Source organism: Leptinotarsa decemlineata, unplaced genomic scaffold, assembly GCF_025532065.1.
Source record: "Leptinotarsa decemlineata unplaced genomic scaffold, Ldec_3_MD MMD2_tig00078422_RagTag_RagTag, whole genome shotgun sequence".
In the NCBI taxonomy this organism is placed as follows: Eukaryota; Metazoa; Arthropoda; class Insecta; order Coleoptera; family Chrysomelidae; genus Leptinotarsa; species Leptinotarsa decemlineata.
Window position 1 is genome coordinate 16,600,355 of NW_027412747.1, and position 26,780 is coordinate 16,627,134.

At 34.8% G+C, this 26,780-nt stretch overlaps 1 protein-coding gene and 1 long non-coding RNA gene across 2 annotated transcripts in view; one reads left to right on the forward strand and one right to left on the reverse strand.

Moving 5' to 3' along the window:
* LOC111512658 (F-box only protein 33) overlaps positions 1-25,136 on the reverse strand; it is a 38,479-nt gene extending 13,343 nt beyond the window's left edge. The window contains exons 1-6 of the mRNA XM_074186503.1: positions 24,915-25,136; positions 19,009-19,225; positions 18,705-18,923; positions 17,155-17,392; positions 12,162-12,437; positions 6,417-6,731 (exon numbers count right to left, since the gene is read on the reverse strand). Of these exons, the coding sequence (XP_074042604.1) occupies positions 6,417-6,731; positions 12,162-12,437; positions 17,155-17,392; positions 18,705-18,923; positions 19,009-19,225; positions 24,915-24,933 (1,284 nt within the window). The 5' untranslated portion in view covers positions 24,934-25,136. The remainder of the gene's footprint in view (positions 1-6,416; positions 6,732-12,161; positions 12,438-17,154; positions 17,393-18,704; positions 18,924-19,008; positions 19,226-24,914) is intronic.
* LOC141487424 (uncharacterized) lies at positions 7,979-17,344 on the forward strand. The gene is made up of 2 exons (XR_012468378.1): positions 7,979-8,323; positions 17,123-17,344. It is a non-coding gene; the product is annotated as an uncharacterized lncRNA (long non-coding RNA).
* Positions 25,137-26,780: the final 1,644 nt, after the last annotated feature.

The following is a 26,780-nucleotide window of genomic DNA, read 5'->3' on the forward strand; positions in this document are numbered from 1 at the left end:
CCTTCACCATGTGGTTGGCAGAATCGAGAGATCATTGGACAACAAAGAATCCACCCTAGGTATATTCATAGATATTGAGGGAGCGTTTGATAAAACAACCTTTCCAACAATTACCCAGCAACTACACTCCAGGAATGTACCCCTGGTAGTAGGAGAATGGATACTCCAGATGCTCTCTAGCAGACCAATAAGTATTAATGTAGAAGACATCACAGTTAAAGGACTGGTCATGAGGGGATGTCCACAGGGAGGGGTCTTATCACCCCTTCTCTGGAACATAGTTCTGGATACCCTAATTAATCACCTTAACAAAAATGGATTCTACACAATTGCATACGCAGATGACATAGTTATCTTGCAGACCGGCAAATTTGTAAACACACTGTGCGATAGAGCGCAGGATGGGCTCAAATTGATAGAAACATGGTGTAAGGAACACTCACTGTCGATCAATCCCAAGAAGACTGAGATGGTCCTTTTCACCAGGAAAAGAAGTTTAACGGGCTTAAAACCTCCCGAAATCTTCAAAAGCCAACTGAACTTCTCTGAAGAGGTGAAATACCTTGGTATTATCCTCGACAAGAAGCTAACATGGAACTCTCATCTACAGAGCAGAGCAAAAAGAGCATACGTGGCTTATGAGCAATGTCGGAGGACAGTGGGACGCGCATGGGGTCTTTCACCCCGTGTAGTCGCCTGGATCTACACTGCAATATTAAGACCTATGTTAACGTATGGAGCCATTGCATGGGGACCGAAAGTTCTACAAGCAACGGCCATCCAAAAATTATATCAAATACAGCGACTGGCTTGTTTAAACATCACAGGAGCCATGAGAACAACACCAACCGCGGCAATGGAATTAATCACGGGTCTGACCCCTCTGGATCTGTACGTTAAGGAGGTTGCGTTAATGGCCATGATACGATTGCACACGGCTGGTGTAAACCTAGAAGTAGGAATGGGTCGATTGAGGCTGGGCCTATGGCGGGAAGCGCTTACTGCGCAACCTCTGCTGCAGGCAACAAGTGATGCAATTGAACCCAGGTTTGTGTTTAATAAACCCTACAAAATACAAATTAAGCAGAACACAGAGTCAGATGCTACAAATGCAATACGGATTTATACAGATGGCTCAAAAACCAAAGAAGGTTCAGGATGTGGAGTGTACTCCAGATCACTAAGCCTAAGGATTAAATGGGGAATGGGAAGAAATACCAGCGTGGTCCAAACAGAACTGGCTGGTATCTCAATCGCCACAAAAGAAATAACCAAGAAAAGAATTTCTGGCAAAAACATTACAATCTGCACTGATAGCAGACAAGCACTATTAGCCTTGAACAGACACCGTGTTACTTCAGGACTAGCACTAGAGTGCCACCAAGATTTAGCCAAAGCCTCGGTAGATAATAACATTATCCTGAGGTGGGTTAAAGGGCACGAAAGGAGTAAAGGTAATCGCATTGCCGACTCTTTAGCCAAGGAAGCGGCTGGACTAAGAATTTTAGGACCAAGTGGCACCCACGGCCTGATGACATCGACAATTGCGGAACTAGTCAAATGTTACACCCATGCTCAATCTTTAAAGAGATGGGATGAAATCAAAGGATGTAATCTTGCCAGGATCACCTTGGGCGACCCTGGGAAGCTGGCGCCGAAGAAATATCTGGCGATGACCAGGAAAAATCTACGCCTTACAGTAGGATTTCTGACTGGCCACTGTCAACTAAGGAAACACCTCCATAATATGGGGCTAGTAGACACACCTCTATGCAGGATGTGTGAACAGGAAGATGAGACTGTCAGACATGTCCTGTGCGAGTGCCCGGAGTTATCGTCAATAAGAGAGTGTGTGTTCGGCGAGTCTTGGCCTACACCTGCCGATATAAAGGAGATGTCTCCCAGCGACCTGTCCACCTTCCTGGAAAGGACAGGATGGACGACGACCTAGGAGGACAACTCCTCGGGAGGATGTACAATGGGTCACATGTGGCCTAAGTGCGTGGGCTTACACTCACCCTCCCTACTCTACAGATACAGATACAGATATTATTGTCTTTTTTATCCCAAAAAAATTATATGTTCATGAATAGGTATTGAAAACTAAAACAAAAGTTAAAAAAATCATAAAATATTGAATAGAAAAACAAAGAAATAATCAACACGAGCAAACAGAGAAATTATCCATATTTAATACGAAAACATTTAGATGATTCTGGCTATATGAAAAATCACATAGACCTGTACTTTCATCTTGATTCATTAAATACTTTTTCAATTGATTTTTGAATCTCAGAGCAGTTTTTGATTTTTTCATTTTTTCAGAAATTGTATTATTGTATTATAATTCTATCGTGATTAATCGATTTATGTCTAAAACTAAGAAAGAAAGAAATTTTATTGACCTCAAATTACAATTTCTGTTACATTCGAAAATATCTGCAATAACAAAATTTGCTTAGGTACGTCATACTGAAAATATAAAAAATATACATACAATACATAAGGGAAAATCTCATAATACAATAGTAATTGACTCACAATATAAATACACATATCCACATATACACACACATATACATATCGAGTGGTCCAACGAAAAGTATGCACCTTGCTTTTATCCTTTTTTTGTTACTTAACTTTTGTTACTTGAAAGGGCACAAAATTCTCTTTCCAATGATACCTAATTTGTTGTATTTACTTGAATAGTTATAAAAAAAGCAAGCACATTTACTCGATATTTTTGGTGTTAATGAAAATGCGGAAAAAACGGCATTTTTATCACTACTACATTCCTCAATTTCTCTCGTGCGTTTTGGTTCAAATAACAATAGCAGATAAGTGTACAAAAATAATTTAGGCAAACGTTCATTGATTCAGTTCGGTTGCTTTTGAAATTATTTAACTTTACTGTAAAAATGGTTTATTCCATTCCTGAACGAGTTGAAATTGTTAAACTTTATTATAAACATAATAGTTGTGCTAGACTTACTGCTCGCCTCTTTAATAACAGTCATCCCGGGAAAAATGTGAATGATTCGTACGTTGCCAAGTTTGTCCAAAAGTTTGTCGCTACCGGATCTGTCTGTAATGTGAAACACCAGCCACGGAAACCGATCAGAAATGAAGCAGTGGAAGTCGCTGTTGACTGAAGACGATTGTAGTAGTCATCACCCGAAGACGATTGTAGATACCAACAATCGAAACGTCGTGAACTAACGTGACTTGGAATCTCTACACTTTTTTATTTTTTATTATTTTCTTTTTTCATTTCTTTAATTTTTATTCATTCAATTATTATATTTTTACTTGTAGGTTATTTCACTATCATTTCATTTCAGGTTTATTGTTGCTTAATATAATTGTTATTTTCAACTATTCTTTTTTATTTATTCTTTTTTACTTGTTTCAGGGATTTCAAATCATTTTATATAGTAGACAATGGAAGTCCGAACTAGTGAAATTCATCACGAAACATTGTCAATCACCTTCAAACACATGTTGAATTGTATCATACTCAAAGTACCCGACAGCTTGCTGCAGCCTCAGGTGTCTCCCGTTCGTCCATAATACGGATATTAAAAGCCTATAAATTTCATCCGTACAAAATTAAATTAGTTCAGGAACTCAATGAAGATGATCCTGATAGGAGGCTGCAATTTTGTGAATAACTGAGCCAGCTACTAATTGATGATCCGCACCTATTATTCAACACGTGCTTTTCCGATGAGAGTACATTTTTTTGAATGGAGCTGTGAATAGGCATAATTGCCGTTACTGGGATGACAGTAACCCACACTTATTCCGAGAGGTCCATACCCAGTACCCTCAAAAAATCAATGTCTGGTATGGCATATTAGGTAGTCATATCGTAGGGCCACTTTTTATTTCTGGGAATTTAACTGGTGAGGTCTACCTGAACATGCTTGAAGATACAATTGATCCTCTCATAACAGAAATAATTGAAAATGACCAAAATCATAATGATGATTGGCTTCATTTCCAGCAAGATGGAGCACCTCCTCACTATGTTGCTCCGATAAGAGAGTTTTTAGATGACCGGTTTCCTGGACGGTGGATTGGAAGGAGAGGCCCCATCAAATGGCCTGCCAGGTCACCTGATTTATCGCCTTTAGACTTTTTCCTTTGGGGACCCTTGAGAAATAAATGTTTTGCTACGCAGCCCGAGTCCATAGAAGATCTTCGCCAACGGCAGAGTGCAAAAGTATAACACCTGATATGCTATAGAATGTTAGGAATAGATTTGAACAAAATCTGTATTATTGTATAGAAGCAAATGGATCACATTTTCAGCACTTGCTGAAGTAGGATTCTACTAAGTCAATTACACATTTCAAAGTACTGGGTTGTAGTTGTTTTTCTTCATAATACCTACATGTATCAGTGAAATACAACAAATTAGGTATCATTGGAAAGATAATTTTGTGCCCTTTCAAATGATATATCACTCGACCCCACTTTCCATTTAAAATTTTAGGGTTGTTACTCACCCTCGCTAGGGGGTTGAAGGCACAGGTAGAAAAATACATCTAAAATGTGCCCCCTTCAAAAGCAAAATTGACCTGTCCGAGCATTTTTGCGTTAAGTTACAAAAAAAGGAGAAAAGCAAGGTGCATACTTTTCGTTGGACCACTCTGTATATTAGGACCAATGATAATTGAATGCCTCATCAATATCAATCTTATACAAAGCTTGGGTGACAAGTGAATTTTCTACTTTGAACTTCAATTCTTTTATATGAAGGTTTTTTCACGCACTAGGGAAAGTGTTATATATTTTTATAGGAAGAAACTCCGTTTGCTGTTTTGATAATGCATCTTCGGTAGCCTGATGATATCAGGCTACCTGATGATATCAGGCTTTGTGTTTTGTATCATAATTGTGAATCCTGGAGCCACTATTATATTTATTTTTATGTATAAACGATATTGCTTCTAGAATATACATGGAAGATAATGTAAGTATGACCCATTTTATAAAGACTGGTTTAGCGTGGGTTCTGGAATCAACTTTTTGTAAATCTCTCATTATCTTTTTTTGAATAATGAATACTTCACCTGCATGTGAGGAAGCACTCCATATCAGTATTCCATAGTTTATGTGGCAATGAGCCATGCCAAAATATGCAATTCTCAGCATATCGTTCGAAACTAAACTCCTTAGTCCTCTCAATGCGTAGCAACACCTTGACAGCTTTTTACATAATGATGTCGTATGTCCATTCCAATTCAATTTGTTGTCAAGGTGGAATCCTAGTAGATACACCTCTTTGTCACCGCCAGACATTTGGGATATATTTGCAACAGTTATTTCCTGTGTTTTATTTGCGTTCAAGCATAGAACATTAGCGTTAAAGTATGTTTCGCATTTTGTCAGTGTTTCAAATGACAACTGATCTAGCTTTTCCACTTGTTGGTTACTTATGACAAAAGTTGCATCATCGGCATATGAAAAAAACATCTGCCTTATCAATATATGTAAGAAGATCATTTATGTAGATAATAAATAAAATGGGATCAAGTACGGATCCCTGAGGTACTCCATGCTTGACAATTTTGGTATTAGATTTTACATTGTTATATAATATATAGATTTGAATTTACTAACTGATACTCGTCCATGACATAAAATCGTAATGTTATGAATTAATTGAGTGCTTCATCTTGTAATGTATCCAGATTGGTGCTGACGAGGCGAAAAGACAAATGTCTTATTCGGAAACATCAATATCTGCCATTGAGAATGAAACAGTTTGTTTATTTCTTTCATATAGTATATTGTGTAGAAATGAATAGGAAATTAGTTTTTCCTTTGTGTAATTCTATGTTCGTGTGAAATTAGTTGTTTCAAAAAGCCTTTTTCTTCCAGTTTGTATCTGAAAGTAACTTCATAGGAAAGGTCTGGATTTCTACAACTACATCTTTAAACAAAAATGTGGGAACCTTCCAAAAAAAGGAAGAAAGGAATTAATTTCAAGATAAACGCTTTACAAAGATGTGTAGATCATGCAAACAAGTAACTCTTATACACAAACTGAAAGGAAAACCCTCTCAAAACAAGTAATTTCGAAACAACTACTTTTATATGATCATTGAATTATAAAAAATAGTTTTTCCTATTCAGTATGTACTCCAATTCCAATGGAATTGAATCAGATATCACTCACAGGATTGCTACAAATAAATTTGAAAGAGGTAAAATTTCACTTACATGGAACACTGTCACTGGCAATCTTGTGAATGATATCTGATTAAATTCCATGACGCATATTATGTATTTATGGTGTTTGATGCAACATGAACCAAATTATATAAAAAATAGAAGTGTCGCCAAGTTTCTTAAGTTACAAGAAAGAATCCTTCAGAGTTACTCAGCGAAATATCAACAAGACTTACCAGTAAAGCGCTTGCCAGATCCTGCCCAGGGCGTTTGACTATATCAGGCTCGGCAATATCTAACCTCTTCAATTTACCTCCTCTCAACCTTCCGATAGCAATCAGGTTCTCCTCCCAATACTTGTAACCAAACAAAACGATTTCTTCTAAACGTTTACACAACCACGCCGCCAAAACAAACGGATCAGGACTGTCATCATAGAAAGGTTTAACCAATGCCCAGCTACTTTGCTCGTCAGTTAAAGAGTCCACCCAGACTATGCTGCGTAGCGTTTCTGCGTAGTTTGACAGATTCTCGATAACACGTATATTCACCTTCAACAGAAACAGGTTAGGTTAGGTTCGTTCAAAAGTGAGTGAGCCGATTAGCTTATATGGTGGGTGATCTTTCAGGTCAGATAGTAAGAGTGCGGCTCTGCCAAACTCTGAAAACCTGATTCGTTCCGCAGCGGGGCAGGCACAAAGTGTATGCTCTGCTGTTTCATCATTTTTCAAACAGAGGCGACACACACTGTTTTCCTCGACAGTCAGAGTCTCTGCAAATTATGATTCAAATGACATTGACCTGTAAGAAGGCCTGTTAAACATCGTAGTTCATCCTTACTGTACTGCCGTGCTTAGACAAGAAGTCGTATTTAGTTTTGCAAGAATTTTGAGTTGTTTGGAGATTAGTGAATCCAATTGGAATATCAGTGTTTATTGTATTCAGAATTTACTTTTTGGAGAACTGTCGTTTAGTGTATTGAGTCGTTATTGATTCGATAGTTTGACATTTTAAATATTACTATTCAAGAGAATTTGATGACTTTGACAGATGCGACTTTTGCACTAAGTTATAATGCCTCACCATGAAATGAACTTGAGTCATATTCTTGTGAGAGATACTTTTTGCCTTTGGAAGAATCATATACGACATATCAACTTGGGAAATGAACTTACCGAATGAATAAGTGATGTTTATTAGGATTCTTTGGAAACAAAAAATCATGTACTCACAATATTTCGTGAGAACTGAGAATGGAAAATCAGTTTTTGATGATTGAAATATTTTATTTAATCCGGTTTCTTCTTTGGTCTCCGGTAACTCCTCCCAAAACTTGAGTCTGTTTTTGGGTACAGACATCCCTTGTAATTTCTGAATCAAGTTATGTTTTCGAGTTGGGTTTATTCCTTTCGGAGTGCATCTGATTTGCGGCCGAGCTATTCCTTTATTTCAGAGCTTTCACAGTTAGGAAACACAATTCAATTCGCTCTCCATCACACTTTGTTTTGTAAAATAGTTTTTTGGAACCTCTCACGAAATGTACTTTACAAAACATAGATAATAGAGGTTTTGGCTCCGAACAGTTTTGGATGAACAGTCTGTAAATTCCAAAAAGTAATCTACATCCATATGAATGCAGGTCGTACGTCCACTATTTGATATTTGAACACAAGTTTTATAGTCTTCAAAATATACGACTTTGCCCTTCTGGTGATGGAATGAGTCAGCCCTCATGAAAGTGTGACCAGTTTGAAGATATTTGAGTTTCAGTAAATTTATTGTTGTACATTCAGAATCAATGAAGTGAACTAAAAAACAGTACAGAGCCCAGTTTTTATTCTGGGCTGCACAATTATCCATCCAAAGTGTTATTTCTTTGGCATCTTTGTGTGATAATAGAAATTTATTGAAAGTTGACATTATGTCAGATTGTGACCTTCCAGCACCTGAATATATTCACCAAAGTTCAGTTGCAATGTGAAATTGTCAATTTTGTCGTGTTCAAAAACAATGTTCAACAAATGTATGGAAGTGATCGCTAATATTATTCGTAGAAATATGGAAGAATACATTCACCACATGGTGCAATAAAGAATAACTTTCACACACATAACCTCACTTCTGTTAAATTGAACAGGCGCAAGTAAGTATCACATTTTCAGCCAGATTTTGTACTCATCATATTTCAATTGAAGTCAACCTAAGTTCAAAAGTCATATATGGAATTTTAAAGCAGTGTTACGATAATCTGACTCAGTGCAGGGCAGATAGGACAATTCGACCATGTATTTGCTTATCAAATTCTATCTGAATAGCAATAAGAGGAGTCTCAACTGTCAGATAGGACGACATGACTTAGCATCAACCAGATACGATACTTTAATTTAGTAACCGCTTGATATTCTCGAGGTACGACAAATAGTGTATGTTATTTTAGGTATTTAGACTGAAGATACGACATTCTGACTTTGTCCCTTGGATAGGTTGTGTTCAATAGAAGCGAAATATTCGAAAACCTTGAAATGCAATTTTTTGTCAGTTACGACCTTCTGTCTTAGCACGGCAGTGTAGTCCAACAACTGTTTGGTATCAAGCTTCAAAGGGTCAATAATCCTGGAAGATTCTGTCAGAAGTCCATAAATCTTCTTGCCATCCAGGTGTTCGAACTTTGTTTGGCAAAGCCTAAAGCGGAACCAATGACAGGTACTGGTCCGATGAAGCTACTTGCAGTCCCTCCTTTGCCAAAGGAGTCAGCAACCTCATTGCCTTTTAGGCCGGTATGGTCAGGAATCTAGACCAGAAATGATTTGTTGAGTATTTCTATTGAGGAGAGACGTTTTTGGCAATTTGCTACCACTTCAGATGTTGCTCAGTAGCAACAGCTACTTCCAACGCCGCTTAACTGCCCGAGAATATTTTTATTGACTTGTGTATGAGGTTGGATTCTACCAATCTCAGGTTGATATCTCTGTTCTGGGTCTGCAACTGAAAACACTGCACCAGAGCCTGAAGGTGTTTTTGATCTATCTGTGAACCCACAACTATCAGCTCTCATTATCAATCAATCAATATATGCTTTATTGTTGGAAGATTAGTATTTTATTGACAAAATCTTGTAAAACATTAAATGCATGTCATAAAATATAAAAGATACGAAATACAATACATGACATAAAATATAAAAAAATACAACCATGGCAATTTCACAAATAAAACATTAAGAAGATAGATGAGTTTAGGTGAACATTGAAAATCAAGTAGAATTTACAGGTTATCATTGTAGAATTCATGGATTGAAAAATAAGCTTTTTTGATTGAAAGATCTTTAACTGTAGTTCGGAACTTATTGATATCTGTGCTATTTTTCAGAATGGTAGGAAGGTGATTATATACTTTAATACTTTCATAAATCAAGAATGCAGAGTCAAGGTGAATTTTAGAATAGGCAAGTAAAGCATATTGATCTGTCTGGTGTTGTGACAATTTATTCCGGGAGTGTACATGCTAGTTTTATTTTTATCAACTAGGCATACTGTTTCCATTATGTATAAACAGGTGACAGTTAATATTTTGTGGCTGATGAATAAAGGCTTGCAGTGATCTCTCGGCTTAGATTTTGTAAGGTATCTCAAAGACCTTTCTGTAGCACACATATCGTATTCTGTAACTGTAAATTACAATGGCCCCAGAAAGCTATTCCATAGCGAATATGAGATTTGATCAATGCAAAGTAAGCCATTCTAGCTATAGTGTACCGTAGTTCATTTGATATCACTCTAATAGCATAACATCCACAAAATACTTTTTTACTTAAATGGGATACATGTTCTTTAAAATTTAATTTATTGTCTATGTAAATGCCTAGGAATTCAGTGTGCTGTTTGTTTTCTATATAGTTTCTCTGTTTAAAATCTGTTTTTCCGTTAACCAGCTGTCGCACCCCTACGAACGACAACCCTCAGAAGTCGAAACTTGTGCGAGCTAAGGATTAACAAGGTCTTACCTTTTAACGTGTGATTCCTAACACGGGTTGGACGATAGCAAGTGAAGATCGATCGTTCAGACTAGGGCTTGAACCACCGACCAACACGGCAGTCAATTCGAGTGAGTGAACAAAGCACCCACGCCGAACTGCTTGGCTACCGACCGACCAAATCTAAATCGTCTAGTATAAATTTGAAAGTAACTAGTTTTGTTTTGTTTGGGTTGAAGCACAAGGAGTTTGCGTTACACCAGGCTTGAATTTTTTTGAATATCTATTTTTATCATATGTGATAGCTGATTAATTTCTTTATTACGCCATATAATAGTGGTATCGTCGGCAAATACAGTAAATTGTCCTGCGATGTTAATGGTTATTAGGTCATTTAGGTATATTAAAAACAACACTGGTTCTAAAACCGACCCCAGAGGTACTCCATGTTTTATGTCGCTGAGATCAAACTGTCTACTTGTAGACCACCACCTGTCGACATCCTGTCAGCTCAGCCATTATCCTATAATGAGTGAGCTTCCGCAGCAGTGTCTTTTGATCAACGCAATCGAAAGCTTTTGAGAAATCACAAAACATTGCTGCAACAGCCTTGTCATCATTTATGCATTTATTAACAAAAACAGTTATTTAATACAGTGGTTACAAACATCGATGAAAAAAACTAGTGGTCCAAAATAAAAAAAAAAAGTTGATGACATCAAATTCAAATCAAATCAATTTATTCATTCAAAGGACCCATTAGGGTATAATGTCTTAGTACATGTATATAAATATAGTGAAGACTACTTACGTAACTACAAAACAACAAAAAAGAACAGCAATATAAATTATTTGCTCAAAAAGTTACATTGAAAATTCATCAGTGTTATAAAATAAATTTTCTTGCAGAAAGCGTTTTATGGAGTTTCGAAATTTGAAGTGTGTAGGCTGAATTTTAATGCCAGTGGATACTTTATTGTAAATTCTTGCACCTGTTGGGAGTGGTTCATTTGATGCTATTTGGAGATTGCTATGATTTGTATAGATTAGCTGATTATTTCTGGTTTGGTTGACATGCATATCAGAATGCCTGGGAAAAGTGTTTTTTATTTTATGAATGTAGCAGGCAGCTTACATAATATAAAGACAGGCCAGAGGAAGAATATTCAATTCGGCAAACAATGGTTTGCAGGAATTCCTGAGTGATACATTTTTTATAGTTCTTACTGCTTTTCTTGAATAAGAAATAGATGCTGTGCAGCCGAAGAGTTTCCCTATAGTGAAATGCCATAAAGTAGAATAGACTGGATTTCAGCAAAGTAGAAATTTCTCAGACTGCCGATATCAACCACATTCCGCATACATCGAATTTGATATATTTTTGTATTTAATTTATTTATAGTTGCTGTAATATGCTCATTCCAGCTGAGATCGTCCTCTATGGTTATTACCAAGAATTTTGTTGTTGATTTTCTGATAATCATTCAGTTTTATTGGGAGTGGATTGTTTATTATTCTTTGTCTGGTGTGAAAGATTAGATACTCAGTTTTTTCTGTATTGAAATGTAGTTGATTAGCTGAAAACCATAACCTAGTTGACCAAGAAGATGGTTACAAGCTTGTTCATTCATTTCACTACATTTCTGGGAGAAAAGAAAAGATGAGTCATCAGCATATAGCGTGATATACTCAGGTAAAAATTCCACTGCTGAACGAAACGTCGCAAATTGGTTCATGTCAGATTATAACAAATAGGAAACTTTTGTCTATTTTAACTAACCTTACTTCCGAGATAGAAATGGTTGGAACAGATAAAAAACGACCTGTATATATCAATGAGCACTTAAGTGGTATTAGAGTGTTGATTAGAAAATCATACTTATTTTTGTTGTAAATATATGCAAAGTTGAATGTAAAAATATAAATGAAGGTTCATTATTTGTAATGTTTTGAGTTTAATCCACAATTCAAAACTTCACTCACTACATTTTTCAGCAAATGCACTCACCTTTTCACAAAAAAATACTTTCAAGTGGGTAAGTGGCATATGCCTTCTCAAGACATGTTGGTCAAGTACATCGATATCCCTAAAAGCATGTATAATTGTAATGGACAATTGGCATGCCGGATGTTTTTTTCTAAATTTAATCCAAGCTTCGTCTGTAGTGCCTGGATGCTCTTCGGATATGGCATGGAGATGGACAATAAGTTTCCTCAACTCTGTTGCGGAATCCAGAATAGCCAATAATTCATCGGAAAGTTGATCGTAGTCTATGCTGAGTACCTGAAAATTATTTAAATATTTAGATCTCAGATCCAGTAAACATAACAATTTTAGTAATAATAATGATATTTATTAACGCCATCAAATCTACAAGAGACATTGACACAGTCACAATCTGTAGGATACGTTACAAAACATTCTAAAGATACAAATCGAACAAGGATAATATTAGAGAACCAAACCAAAGACCAGAAATTTCCCTCAGTGGTGAGGTCATTTCATTTGGAACGGAGATGAAATATCTTGGCATTGTCCTTGATAGAAGACACCTGGAACGCTCACTTGCAAAATGTTTTACACAAACCCAGACTGTCTCTATGGACATGTCGAAGGATTCGTAGTGAAACTTGGGGTTTAAGTCCCAAACAAATCCACCGGATTTATGTGATTATTATCAGACCAATGATCACTTATGGTGCAGTTGCTTGGTGGCCAAAGGCTTTACAGAAAACGGCCTATGACTTTATGCCTCCAACTGTCTTTCTATGAACTGCCTTATAAAGTACTATTCCCGAGTAGAGAGGACTGGATCCTCCGGGAGAAGGAAATATTAAGAGCAGATAGTTGTTGGTTCAGAGATGGATCAAAAACACCTTCCGGTTCTGGTGCAGGTGTTTTTAGTCGCAGACCTGCCTGCCCCGCTGGGGACCGAATCAGGTTCTTAGAGTACAAATTAAACGGCTTTGTTAAGAAACTGGTTTTATTTGGCTGAGTGTGGATAGGTGTGAGCCACAATAAACCCTTGCGGATTGCGGTGGAGGGTTAAATAGACCCACTCACTTTAGACCTAACTTGACCTAATCTATTCTTGTACATCAAAATTAAAAGAGACACGTTGGACACATAACAAACATGTATAAGTCATTGGGCGGTCAAGTATTCTTCAATAGAATAAAAACAATGATTTAACAGATAATCCTTGGCTATAAGTTCAAATAAGTGCAAGCTTCCGAAGAATTTCAGTACAACCAGGAGATGATTGAACAATCTGATGGTACTGTAGTCAGCTCCTCTTTCAAATTAAGTCTTTCTATGAGGTGGTATTCTCAATCCATTGGATGAATGCACGTTCATGTGTATCCGTCCTTATTCCTTCACTAAAATATGAGGATTACTCTCAATAAATACAATTACATAATATATAAATGTGAAGTGAAGTTGCAAAATTACAAGTATAGTGGTCTACGATTCCAAATAACCTGCGCTTCTGCGCCACAAAAGCTCTAGCAGCATGATGAGATACCCCTTAAAGATCAATCTATAGCTTGGAGTTTATTGTATATACGCCAAACATGTCAATTGAACCACTTAATTGACGAATTCCTGCCGAAAGATAAATTTTTGCCGATCTCCACTCCTAGTTTAACTATAACATTGAAACCTGGTTCAAATTTGTTATTTTGATAATAACAATAATTAAAACAACGATAAAAATAAAATAAAAACAACAATAAAAATTAATTGGCGCTTCGGGACGCTCATCAGACAACACAAAATACCTTATAAAAAAATAACTCCATTAGAACTTCTACAGGTATAAGAACATTTTTGTTTTTGTAAATATTCTTCGGAGTAGAAGCTTTCATTCAATATATAGTCTTTCAGAGCTTTTTTGAAACTGTATATTGTTTGGCTTCTTTTTATATGATTAGGAATTGAATTAAATATTCTGGGAGCCATTACTTTATTTGAATTGTAGTGAATATTCATATTACTAAAAGCTATATAAACATATTTTTGTCGAGTACTGATTTTGTTTTGTGAATTAACTACAATAAAATTGATGATCTTTGTGTAAACAGCGGTTTCAAGTATACAGCGCGACTCACGGTCGATGGTAGGTTAGACGTTTCTGGAAAACGCAAAGCATGATTTTTCTGAAAATTTCACCTATCACATTTCCTTACCTGTTCTATCAATCTAAAATATTTTCAGCATTGCGGCGTTACCACTTCCATCAAAAAGTCCTAGCAACTTTATTTTTTTAAATGGAACACCCCATATATTAATACATTTTTGGAATCGCTCTGGTATTTTAATACTTTTTTGTTAATAATGTCCTATACCTATCTCTATCTGTTTTCGAGATAACAAATAAATTGTGCTGAATATGGTCCAAAACATAGCCTTAATTGAAATTAAGTACATCAGTACTCTCAATTCATGAAAAGTTGATATTTTGATGATAGTTTGGATAAACTCGAAATATTCAAATAACACCAAGAAATCGACTCCATATCATACAGGACGTGCTAATTACTATTATTTCCATTGTGCATAAAAGTAGTCAAAAGTTCATTTTTTCAAATGAAACCCCCTGTATATTACTCGGTGAATTGAAAGATGGTGAAAAATGCTTCAAGATGATATATCATGTCCCTATACCTAAATCGTCAAGTTTTCTCAATAAAGTCGCTTCTTCTAGAAAGCTTATAGCAGTTCGGTTAATTTTATTAGTAATTGATAAATGGTTATTGACGGTGTTTCAAAAAATCGCCAAAAATGAATGCAAATATTGATTATTCAAACGAAGTTCTTATGAAATTATTTATTATACACGGACAGTGTGATCAAATCATTGCCAGAACTTGTAGAAAATTCAACCAAATCTATCCTGAATTAACACCAATGAACGAGAGGAAGTTTGTAAGATTACAAAATAATTTCCTTAACTATGGCTCCATGTTAAAAGCGCCTTCAACATTACCAAAACCTGTTACTTCAAATGAGGACAATACTGTTAACGTTTTGGCATATTTTTATGCATATCCAGAAGCTTCCATTTGCAGTGCAGAAAAAGATTTAGGTGTATCACATGCTTCAGTACAACGAATTTTGAAAAATCACGGAATGCATCCGTATAAATTTAACAAAGTTCAAGTTCTAAAAGCAGAAGACTTCGAACGTAGAATGCATTTTTGTAAATCCCTTTTGATTCATACACAGGAAGATCGAGAATTTTTGTCAAAAATAATTTGGAGCAACGAATCAAAATTTACGAGGGATGGTATTTTCGTTAGAAGGAATAAACATTTTTGGGCTGATCATAATCCTCATGTTACAAAAGAAATGGATTTTCAAGAAAAATTTGACCTGAATGTTTTCTGTATTCTGAAGAACAATAAAATTAGCTTTTTTATTTATGAAGACACACTGAATGCAGAGAGATATCTCCAAATATTAAGGACGACTGTAATTTGCCGACTGAAAATTTGCCTCCAGAGGAATATAGGAATTCGTGTTTTCAACTGGACGGAGCGCCAGCTCATTCCACCCAGGAAGTTTCCGGGAAACTTGACAAACTCTTCGACGATCGTTGGTTTAGTCGTTTAGGGCCGTGGGATTGGCCACCGAGATCACCCGATCTCACGCCACTTGACTTTTTTTATGGGGTGTTTTAAAAGAAAGGGTATACAGTACTCCAGTGCCTACCAAAGAAGAATTGCGACGGCGAATAGTGCGGAGTATTGAAGATCTGGATCCCCAGAAAATTGAAAAAGCAACCACAAGTCACGTACAAAAAACATTTTAAAGTGTTTAGAATGTAATGGACAACATTTTCAGCATTTATTGTGAAAATGTGATATTTTGTTTAAAATTTTGTTATTTTGAATCATCCTATTCTGTTATTGTCTGTACTTTCACATGTTTTATCCCACAAAATCTTACTTTTTACCTAGAAATGATTGATTTTTGGTTCAGTTGTTCCCTGGAAACTTTGAGCCATAGTTAATGAAATTATATTGTAACCTTACAAACTTCGTCTCGTTCATTGGTGTGTTAATTCAGGATATATTTGGTTGAATTTTTTACACATTCTGACAATGATTTGATCACTTTGTTCATGTGTATAATAAATAATTTCATAAGAACTTCGTTTGAATAATCAATATTTGCATTCATTTTGGAAGATGATTCGAAACACTGTCGATAAACTGAAATAACTAAAAACGAACTTTCTAGATAAGAGAAGCCACCTAAGCAGGATTTGTGTTGTCATATATTCTCTTATCTACTAACTGAGAATTCTTCGACAGAACACATTCGATTATATTCATACATATTTATTTTAATGTACAAAATGTATGCGTAAGGTATATGTCTGTATATAGTGTGTTTCGAGTGATGTAATGTATGCATTTACATGATAAATTTATACGTATAATAATAATAATAATAATACAGGGTGAATCTCCAGGAACAGCATCGATCGATTGTGGGAAAAATATAATTAGAAAGAATCTGAAAATGTGACAATATACCAAAGTCGATGGGGGCAACTCCACTAAAATATTTTCAAAATGGCAGCCCTTCCGGTTATACCAGAAGTAGCTGTCGACTTCGTTATTTTAAATGGAACGCCCTATATATTATTACATTTTTGAATTCTACATCAGAATCTGAATACTTATGGTGCATAATGTTCTATATCTAAGTCTAACCATTTTGACGTATTCAAGTTTTTACGTCAAAAATGATGTGTGCAGACTCTACAATAATTATCAATTTTTTCTATAAGGAAACCTTTATCCTTAAGTTTTGGCCGGGTTGAGCGTTAAAAATAAGGGTTATTGTTTACGTGCCTGAAAAAACTTGGTGAACTTGTCTGTGAGATTTGAAAAAAACTTGAAAATTTCTAATGAATGATACAATTTTAGATATTTAGTTTTTTACATATATTTCAGATGGTTTCCCAGTGACTTCTCTGTATACATACCTCTAATTTCGGGAAAGGACTGAGTAATCTCGGATCGAAGTTGTTTCTCACATAGTTGGTCGGGTCATCTTTCACCGTGGCTAACCCAAGATCTGTTATCAGAGAGGGATTCAAATTTGTCAGTATACCCTCCAAAAAGAAGGACAAGTCTTCTACACAACCTATACTAAATTTAGAGAGTTTTGGTAAACATGGATTCAAAAGATTCATCACTTCCTTCCAATCATCACGGTCCCATCTGCAAAAAAAAAGAAATGGCAATATTACAGCCTATACGAAGTCAAACAGCTAAATAAAAGATTAATGTACCGGGTCTAATGAATTTACTAGTTAATACTATATGAAACCTCCCACATAAAGATAATGATTAACCCTGCCGTTTTAAAAATATGCATTGAATACAAATTATTCTTTCTTTTGAATTCTGAAAAATATTCTAACTTTCCATCAACTTTTTTAGAATTTTTATGCTGTTTGGTTAATCCTGCAGGCTTGCCTTTGTTCAATTTCCTTGGTGGTACTTGCGGTTGCTGCAACATTTAGCCATAATGCAAATTATAGCTAATGTATTATCATTGATTTTTTTTGTTTACATTGCATTGCCATCTAGTTCAGAAATATGTTTAGTTTCTAGTTTCTTCAAAATAATTTACAAAATTTGTACCTAACAGACATATAATAGAGTAGAATAGAATAGAACTTTATTCGTCACTGAAGTAATTACAAAAAGGAGTACAGAATGTTTAACTTATTGACTCGTCACAAAATATGATGTAAATTTAGTATTTAGTCTACATATAAAAATCAGCACGTGAAGAAGTATAAAAAAACAAATACAGACATATATAAAAATATACCTAATTACAACATATTAATTCATTTTGCAAAGAGAAATGAAACTTTCTATGTTTTTTACCACTTTTATTTGTTTTAATTTGTTTCGTCCTATACGGACATTTTATGTATCGTCAGCATACATAATTATATTTTGCGCACTTGGACATGAGTTAATCATATCACTCATAAAAATGATGAAGAGTACTGGGACCGTTATAGAACCCTGTGGAACATCCATATTAATTGCTTTTTCTTTTGATTTATTATTATTCAATACTACAATGTTTTTTATTTTTTTTCTATAGATCTATTGTATTTTGTTTGTTGTTTAAATAGTTATAAATGTTTTCACAGAGTTCTGCTACTGCAGTTGATTTTGATTTATTTTGCCTAATATAAGAAAGCAAGCTAATAAAATATGTAGAAATAAAATATAAACAAAAAACTCGAACAAATATATTCAAAATATATTAGGTTGAATTAAACTAAATGAATAAATACATATCTGAAATGTATTTCTAGTATCAGTTCAAAACCCTTTCTAAAAAATGCATGCTTATGAAACAAATATAACTGACTCTTCTTCAAAACTGGATTATAATTATTTATATGGTCATCAGTTTATTGAGGGAAGATGCATATATTTTCAATCATTCCTTCAAGCAAATCAAAATTGTCGAGATAAATGTGTTTAATGGAGAATTGAAACTTACCCTACAAAATAACAATATGATGGTTCGAGAATGAGACTCTTCAAATTATTGTTCCTAGCCAAATGATCAAACAAAATGACAAATTCTTTGAGACAATCCTTGTTTAAAGAATGAATTACTATTTTTGCTTGCACTGCCATGGTTCCGAACATATAGCTTAAAAACCTAACCCTTTCTAGGTTGTCACTTTCTATAACGAATTCCACAGAAGTCCAGAATCTAAAAAAATAAATTCAATGCAAATGTATTTCATTCATACAATAGATTTTCAGGTTCTAATATAAAATGGTTCAGATACTCTCACCTTGGATGGAAATACTGTTCTCGCCAATGTTTGCAAACATAAGAAGCGCTTCGCCTATCTTTGTGATCCAAAAAGCTGTAGATTTCAGTTAAAACCACTGACGGTAGTTTATCCCAAAATGATGTGGTTGCATCTGTCATTTTTTCGGGTTTCTTAAGTTTTTTAGGTCTTCTAGGTCTTTTGGGTTGAGAGCATTCCTCATGTAGTGAACTCATAGCTACAGGATTCAATCAATTAAAACTGTGTTTCATCATGTAAAATAAAATTCTCATTACCAAAACTATCCTAATATGATTTTATTGTGGATAAACTGAGAAAATAGGTATTCCAAAAAGCATTGATGATTTAGATAGATAGATATATATCCTTTATTCGTTCTATGTAATAAAAAATAAAAAACCTTTTCAGATGTAGAACATGTCAATTACAGTAAACATTATAGAAGCAGTAGGAAATCATGAGGCAGTATCATTAATATTGGTTAAGAATATAAGAATATAAATAGCCAGAGATGTATGAATAATAAGGTTATCACAGTCAATATACTAAATGTAATATTACTATTATTATATTAGATACAGAACACGAACATATACATCGATATGTAGGGTTCAAAAGAGACTGATCTACATCACAATGCAGAATGATACAAGAAATATTTAATGCTAACATCAGTTTTAATTATCATTGAAGAATTCTTTCAGCGAATAATAAGCTTTGGAGAGAAGCAAAGTTTTCAATTTATTCTTCATGATCATAGGAGACAAAGTTCTGAGAGATTTAGGTATATTGTTATGAATATTAATGATTGAAAAACGTATATTTTTCTGAAGATAGGTCAAATGTGTCTTTATATTCAAAAGGTTATTTTTGTTTCGTGTGTTGTGGGTATGGTTCCTATCATGAGTCTCAAAAAGAAATATATTTTCTTTGACAAATACCACAGATTCATAAATATAGAGACCTGTTAGTGTTAATATTTTTTTTCTCTACGAATATTTTTTTACAGCTTTCTCTCTGACAAAGGTTGAATATTTTTCTGGGCACCGTTTTTGCAATATGAATATTTTTTTGTGTATGTGCAGACATTCTCCAGAACATAATGCCATATCGGATGTGACTCTGAATATAACCATTATATGCTAACATCGCAGCCTCAGTGGATATATTTTGTGAAATTATTTTCAGGACATAGCAGTACCTTGACATTTGTGTTGCCACTTTATCTATGTGGCTCTTCCAGTACAGCTTTGAGTCAATTATAATTCCAAGAAAGGAAAGTTGAATCACTGGTTCTAAAGTAGTTACACCATCACTTAAAGCAGTGGTCGCCAACCTGTCGATCGCGAGCTACCGGTAGCTCGCGGAGGCAATTCTGGTAGCTCTCACAACGATTTTGATTTAAAAAATTCAAACTGCAAAAATCAGAGAACCTTCCGAAAATTCCACAAAAAAATCTAATTGTCATAATATTTAACATAAACAGCGGCAACGTTGCGGTGAGCGATCTGCCGCTGACGCCATCAAGCTAGAATCGGCTAGAACCGACCAGCCGGACCAGCGCGTTAGTGTTCGAGAACGATCTGGATTGCTTTGAACGCACGGCGCGGCGACATTGCGCTTAGTTTAAAACTGAACGCGTAACCAACGTCCAGCGGCTGGGTTAGTAGAGAACAACAAAAATAATATTATGGCAAGCAGTTGTAAGAAGGTAAAGACACACCACTTTCATTCGGAATGGGAAGAACAATACTTTTTTACAGAAGTTAAAGATAAAAATGTGTGTTTGTTATGTAATACTTCGGTATCCGTTGCAAAAAAAAGGAAATATTGAGAGATATCATGAAACTGTACATTCTAATTTTGAAAAATCATTCCCACTACATTCTGCCGCCAGAAAGGAGAAACTGAAACAGTTAAAAAAGCAGTTAATTGGACAACAATCAATATTTTTAAGAACAGTCGACAAAAATAAGGCTGCAACTGAAGCATCGTACCGTGTGTCCCAGATAATTGCACAAAAAAAGAAACCTTATGAAGACGGGGAAATGATAAAACAGGCGTTTTTAGAAGCTGCTGATTCGTTATTTTCCAACTTTAGAAATAAAGACGAGATAGTTTCAGCTATAAAATCTATGCAACTTTCTGCTAATACAGTGATGAGACGTGTAGAAGTAATGAGCAATGAAATTTTTTTACAGTTAAGAACTGACTTAACTGAGTTTATTTTTCACTTCAACAGGATGAATCAACAGATGTCGTTGACACTGCCCAGATGGCCGTGTTCGTCAGGATGGTTTTTAGTGATTTTACGATTAAAGAAGATCTTTTGAAGTTCATTCCACTGAAAGGACACACTACTGGACATGAGTTGTTTTCTCATTTAAAAAATATTATTTCTTCCAAGAAAATTCCAATATCGAAAATGGTAGGCTTGACAACCGATGGCGCTCCAGCTATGGCGCAATTTCTCTGTTACCACTGCATTATCAATCAGCAAGCATTATGTGGAAATTTCCTGAAACTAAACAACGTTACGAAACTGGTGGTAAAAATTGTGAACAAGATTAGAGCTCAAGCGTTACAAAGATTATTCAGAACCTTGGCCGATGAAGTTGACTGTCAATACGGGGACCTACTCCTTTACTCTGAAGTCCGATGGTTAAGTAGAGGACGGGTGCTGAAACGTTTTAATGATGTCCTATCTGGCATAGTTCAATTTTTCAAACAACGCGATGAACCGACTCCGGAACTAGAAAATTCAATCGGGCTTAGAGATCTTGGTTTTCTTGTGGACATTACAGAGAAATTAAAAGAACTCAATTTGCAGCTTCAGGGAAGAGACAAAGAACTAGCGGAAATGATTTCTGATATAAAAAGCATTTATCAAAAAGCTGGAGTTTTGGGAAAAAACCTAATTAACAGCGATGCCAAGCATTTTCCTATTCTTAAAGTATTATTTGTGCCGTTTTGGGTGAAATATATGATTTCTGTCTTGTTTTTGTTCAGTTTGAGTTTGTGTGATGTAAAGTACTACTCCAGAATCTACAGGCAAAGATATTTGCCTGTAGGTAGTTGTGGTCGGTTGAACTGGAAACCACAGAACAGTCATCGGCATACTGAACCATGTATTCATCAACAACTTCAGGCACATTGTTAGTGGAAAAAATGTATAGTAGTGGGCCCAACACTGATCCCTGGGGTACATCTCTTACAATACATAGCATTCTGTCTATTTTTCAAATAGGACGTAATTAGTTCGAGTGGCAGCCCTCTGAGACCATAGAACGACAGTTTTGTGATCAATAGCCTATGGTCAAGACTGTCAAAAGTTCAGATTGACAGCTGTTGTAGCCTTTTTACTATTGATATAAGTATTCAATTACCTTACATAAAGCTTGATAGTTAGCTTGAGTAGTCGATTTCTTTCTTCTAAATCCATTCTGCATATTACTTAGAAGACTATTATTCTCTAGATACGTGATCAGTCTATTGTATATTATTTTTTTAGTGCATTGCCATTTAGTGAATTGGTTTTTGCACGGGGTAAAAGCTCAGCAGCTAAATATTTTTTTTGTAAACTATTTTTTTTTGAAACTTACAAAAGAAGTAAATTTAAGAGAACATATGTGCCCTATATTGAGTAAAATGGGAGCTGTAACACTATGAAATGATAGTTATACAGGCCACAATTGCTATCTCAGAAACGGTAAGACCTTGAAGGTCTGTTAAATTGGACAACAGTTTACTATTTTGGGGAACTAGAACAATCTCTTTCAGATGGAGAATATCAGCGGTTGTTTTTGAAATAATCACCAAAAAAAACTTGAATTGTCGAATTAGATGAATATTTCAAAAACAACCACTGATATTCTCGATCTGAATAGAGTTTATTCTAATTTTCCAAAATAGAAAACGTTTGTTCAGTATATCCGACCTCGTAGGTCGTGTTGTGTTTAACTCAGATGAAACTGACAAAAAGACACCAAACATACCAACTTCCCTTAAAAATATATTGCATCATATCTAGAAAATGTTATTATACTAAAATGTTACTTGATGTATTTTGTCACTAACTGATTAGTTCATTGAATATTGGAACACAACGTGTTTCCATGCTCTTCTGAAGGTTGTGTATTTTTTAGAAAATTGCGAGGATTAACAACATTTAAGTTCAATGCCTAATTGATACAGGTATTCCTATCACATTGATGAAAATGTCAATAGCAGAAAAACTTCCACTTCTGGAAATGAAGAGTTTTGAATTCATATCTAAAGGCATGTCCCTCTGTGAAGAGGTGAGTAGCATACATTGAATTCAATTTTCCACTCTAGAAACTGTTTCTATGTTCTTTCATTCATTCTTTGAGTGTTCTTCCTGTTTGACCTATATAAAACATCTGACATGACCCGATCTATTTGACATCAAATTTTTGTCATCGTTATTTGTCATATGTAGTTATTATTTGAATAAAATAAAAACAACAATAAAAATTAATTGGCGCTCCGGGGCGACTTCATTGATTCCAGTGGCGCATTTGCTTTTTCAGCTGCAGGAAAACCCAGAAAAACCTGCAGCACCACATCATCTGAAGATCTTGATCTAACAATGTCCTCTCTCTTATAAAACAAAATGTAGGGTATCTCCAGAGGCTCCAATAAATTCAATGCATCGCCATAATACATCGTGACACGACTATCGTCAAACTTAAAACCAGTCCGTTTCGTCTTTGACCAAGGCGTAATAATTGGTTTTATAAGCTATATTTGTACCCTTATTTTGTCAGAACTTACAAATCTTTATGCTAGTCGACAGCATATATTTTTTGGCAATAAAGAATCTACTAGATTTACTAGTCTGTGGATCATGCTGTTGAATGCTGCTACTTTGTGTTAATATGAATGATAGAAGAATTATGAATGTCTGCTATTAATTTTCATTGTCAGGATCAGTAAATGTATTGAATCATTGTGTTCTCCATAGTGAATGTGATAAGAAAGGCTTGTTTTGATTTTATTATGAATATTAATAGTACATACATTTTTTTGCATTTTTATTACTCTGATCTAAAATATAGAGGAAACTCATTCCATATTTGTTGATCTACATATACCAATTCATTACAACTTTTTCTGGTTAGACACAAAAAGAGTATGTTTATGTTGACAGCTTTGATTTGAACATTGAAAAAGGTCAGATATATTTTAATTCTTTTTTACACAAAACTGTTGAAATTAGTTATACTAAATGGTTATTATTCATTATTCAAATTATTTCCAATGAAGGCAGTAATTGTATAATTTGAGATTTTTTTAGATGTTTCAGGGAAACTAACATAGTTCTCCCTCACTATTTTCGAATCAGGAATCAGGAGTCCTAGGTATCCTTTCAAAGTCATAAAATCATATTTTTTTAAATGTGGTATTATTGAATGTAAAAAATTGGGAATTGTCTGTGAATCATGAGTCCTACATTAGAAACTAGTAGAAGTACCTCATTAATAGGTAGGTATTACAGAATATATTTTACACATCAGTATCAAGTTCACATTTTAGATTGTAATAGCTGATCTAACCAAACCTAATCTGAATCATTAATAAAAGAATAGTAACAGGAACAAGAAATGATATCAAATACTATACTTTGAAGTGAAAGAAATGTGCCAAAGGAAAATGTATCTGAGAAAGTTCCAAAATCAAAACATATGGACAATCTTTCACAAATACTATGATTGTGTAAATTTTCACTTTAACAGTACAAAAATTTAATTGTTCTAACAGGTGAAGTCAAAATCTGTCTTGTACTTTTATCACAACCAGGTAAAAAATGATTTTTTGTGATGACAATAAACCAAAGAAATTCAAGAAATATTTTTTTCTTTGAATACCACTACAGCATTTCTTACCTGTCTGATTAAGATTCATTTTTGGTTAAATTTATTTTCTCCGTCTTGTAATAATTTTCCTTTCTGTGAACACAACACTCACAATATTTATTTACAAATACCAAATGCGCAAGCAAGAATTGAAGTATGGAAGAGTCCCGAATGACAGATTAACTTTTACTCAGCTGATCGACCTGATCACGGATATCACAGCACAAGTCTTTAGATCTCATAAGGTAATTTTTCGCGAGATCCCGCTGATCTACCGGCAACTGAACTTCAGTGTTTAGTTCTCACTGCATTTTGTGTCAGAACAGTAATAGGGGAGTACGGTAATGACTTTATTAGTGACGTTATAATTCACGAAGCAAGGTTTGATTCAGTTCTGAGGGCATTTATTGGCAGGTATAGAACTTGACAGATGAAATTGAAACCTAATTTCGAAAGGTAAGTAAAACTTGTGTGGTTTTCACTTTTCAATAATTTCAAATCAAAGAACTGAAGAACAATTTGAATGGAGGTGAGCTTGAGTTGAACAATCGGGAAAAAAAGTTCACCGATGTTGTTAATATAGTTATAGCAAACGAGTCAGCTATATAAATTTACTCCTTCAAATATATTAATGAATCCATCGTACGAGAAACTTCAAACATGCAACTCAATTAGTCCTTGTCATCAATAAAAATATCTAAAATCTGAACGGTTAACCGGTTCATTTACGTGACAGTTCATTAACGATAACAACCTTCTGATTATTTTTGCATGGGAATATAGCCACTCTATTACCGACGTATGATCAACAGGATCTCGCGATAAATCACTTAGAAACTCATATTTTCCGCAAAATGCATAGAAATCCTGTTGTTATAACCGATTCAAAAAATCTCGACGCCATAAATGGGATTGAACCAACTTTATACACTTGTTGATAGATGGCGCAAGAATCGAAATCTGTCGCCAATATACTGTTCAGATTTTCAAGAATTATCCACAACTGCTTTCGAGTTGTGAAACTACAACTCGTTAACCTCAAAATTTCGTCCTATACGGACATTTTCAAATATATAGCAAGCGCCAAACGTGATGGCGAGCGATCGCGAAGGTAGGTATAGACTCTCCCAACCAAATTACTATTGGATTACGATAAGCCCCTTGCCGGCAAGACAATCTCTGTCACGTGAACTTCCCTATTTTGACGGAAATCCAAGTGAATGGCCCCCAATTTTATTTATCATTAAAATAATTCTAACGCTATTTGTGTATTTTCAGATGAGGGAAATCAGTCTAGACTGATCCCTTTTAATAATGCCACAAGATGTTGACAAGGTTATTGATTTACTGAAAAATCTTTTTGGTCGGCCAGATCATACAATAATGATGTTAGACAAAATAAAGAAATTTCTACCCATGAGAGAAGAAACGCTTGAGTTATTCATAGAGTTTTGTGATGAAGTGAAAAATCGCTCAATGAGGAAGAACATTTAAATAATTAATTTCTAGTGAATGAAATAATGGGTAAATTACCGACCTCATATCAGCTATCATAAGTAGAACACATTTCTGAGTTAGTGAAACCACCATTCAAACTAGTAGTAGGTATTAGGAAAGTGGCTTGATGAAAAGGCAAATGCGCTTAGTCAAATACAAATTTCCAAAATATAACATTCAGGAAAAAATTTCAGAATCGAAGTATGTCATCTTACAGAGTTTTCTAAATTTAAGTCAATGCCAGTAGATGGTCAATAATAACGAAAAAAAGGTATGCTTTTCTAGTTTGAGTTTTTATAATTTGATGCAATGCAGAAAACGAAAGGTATGTGGACTCCAACAATGTTCAAAGTTTCATAATAAGTTATTGCATAAAGCTGTTCCTCAGATTAATAATGA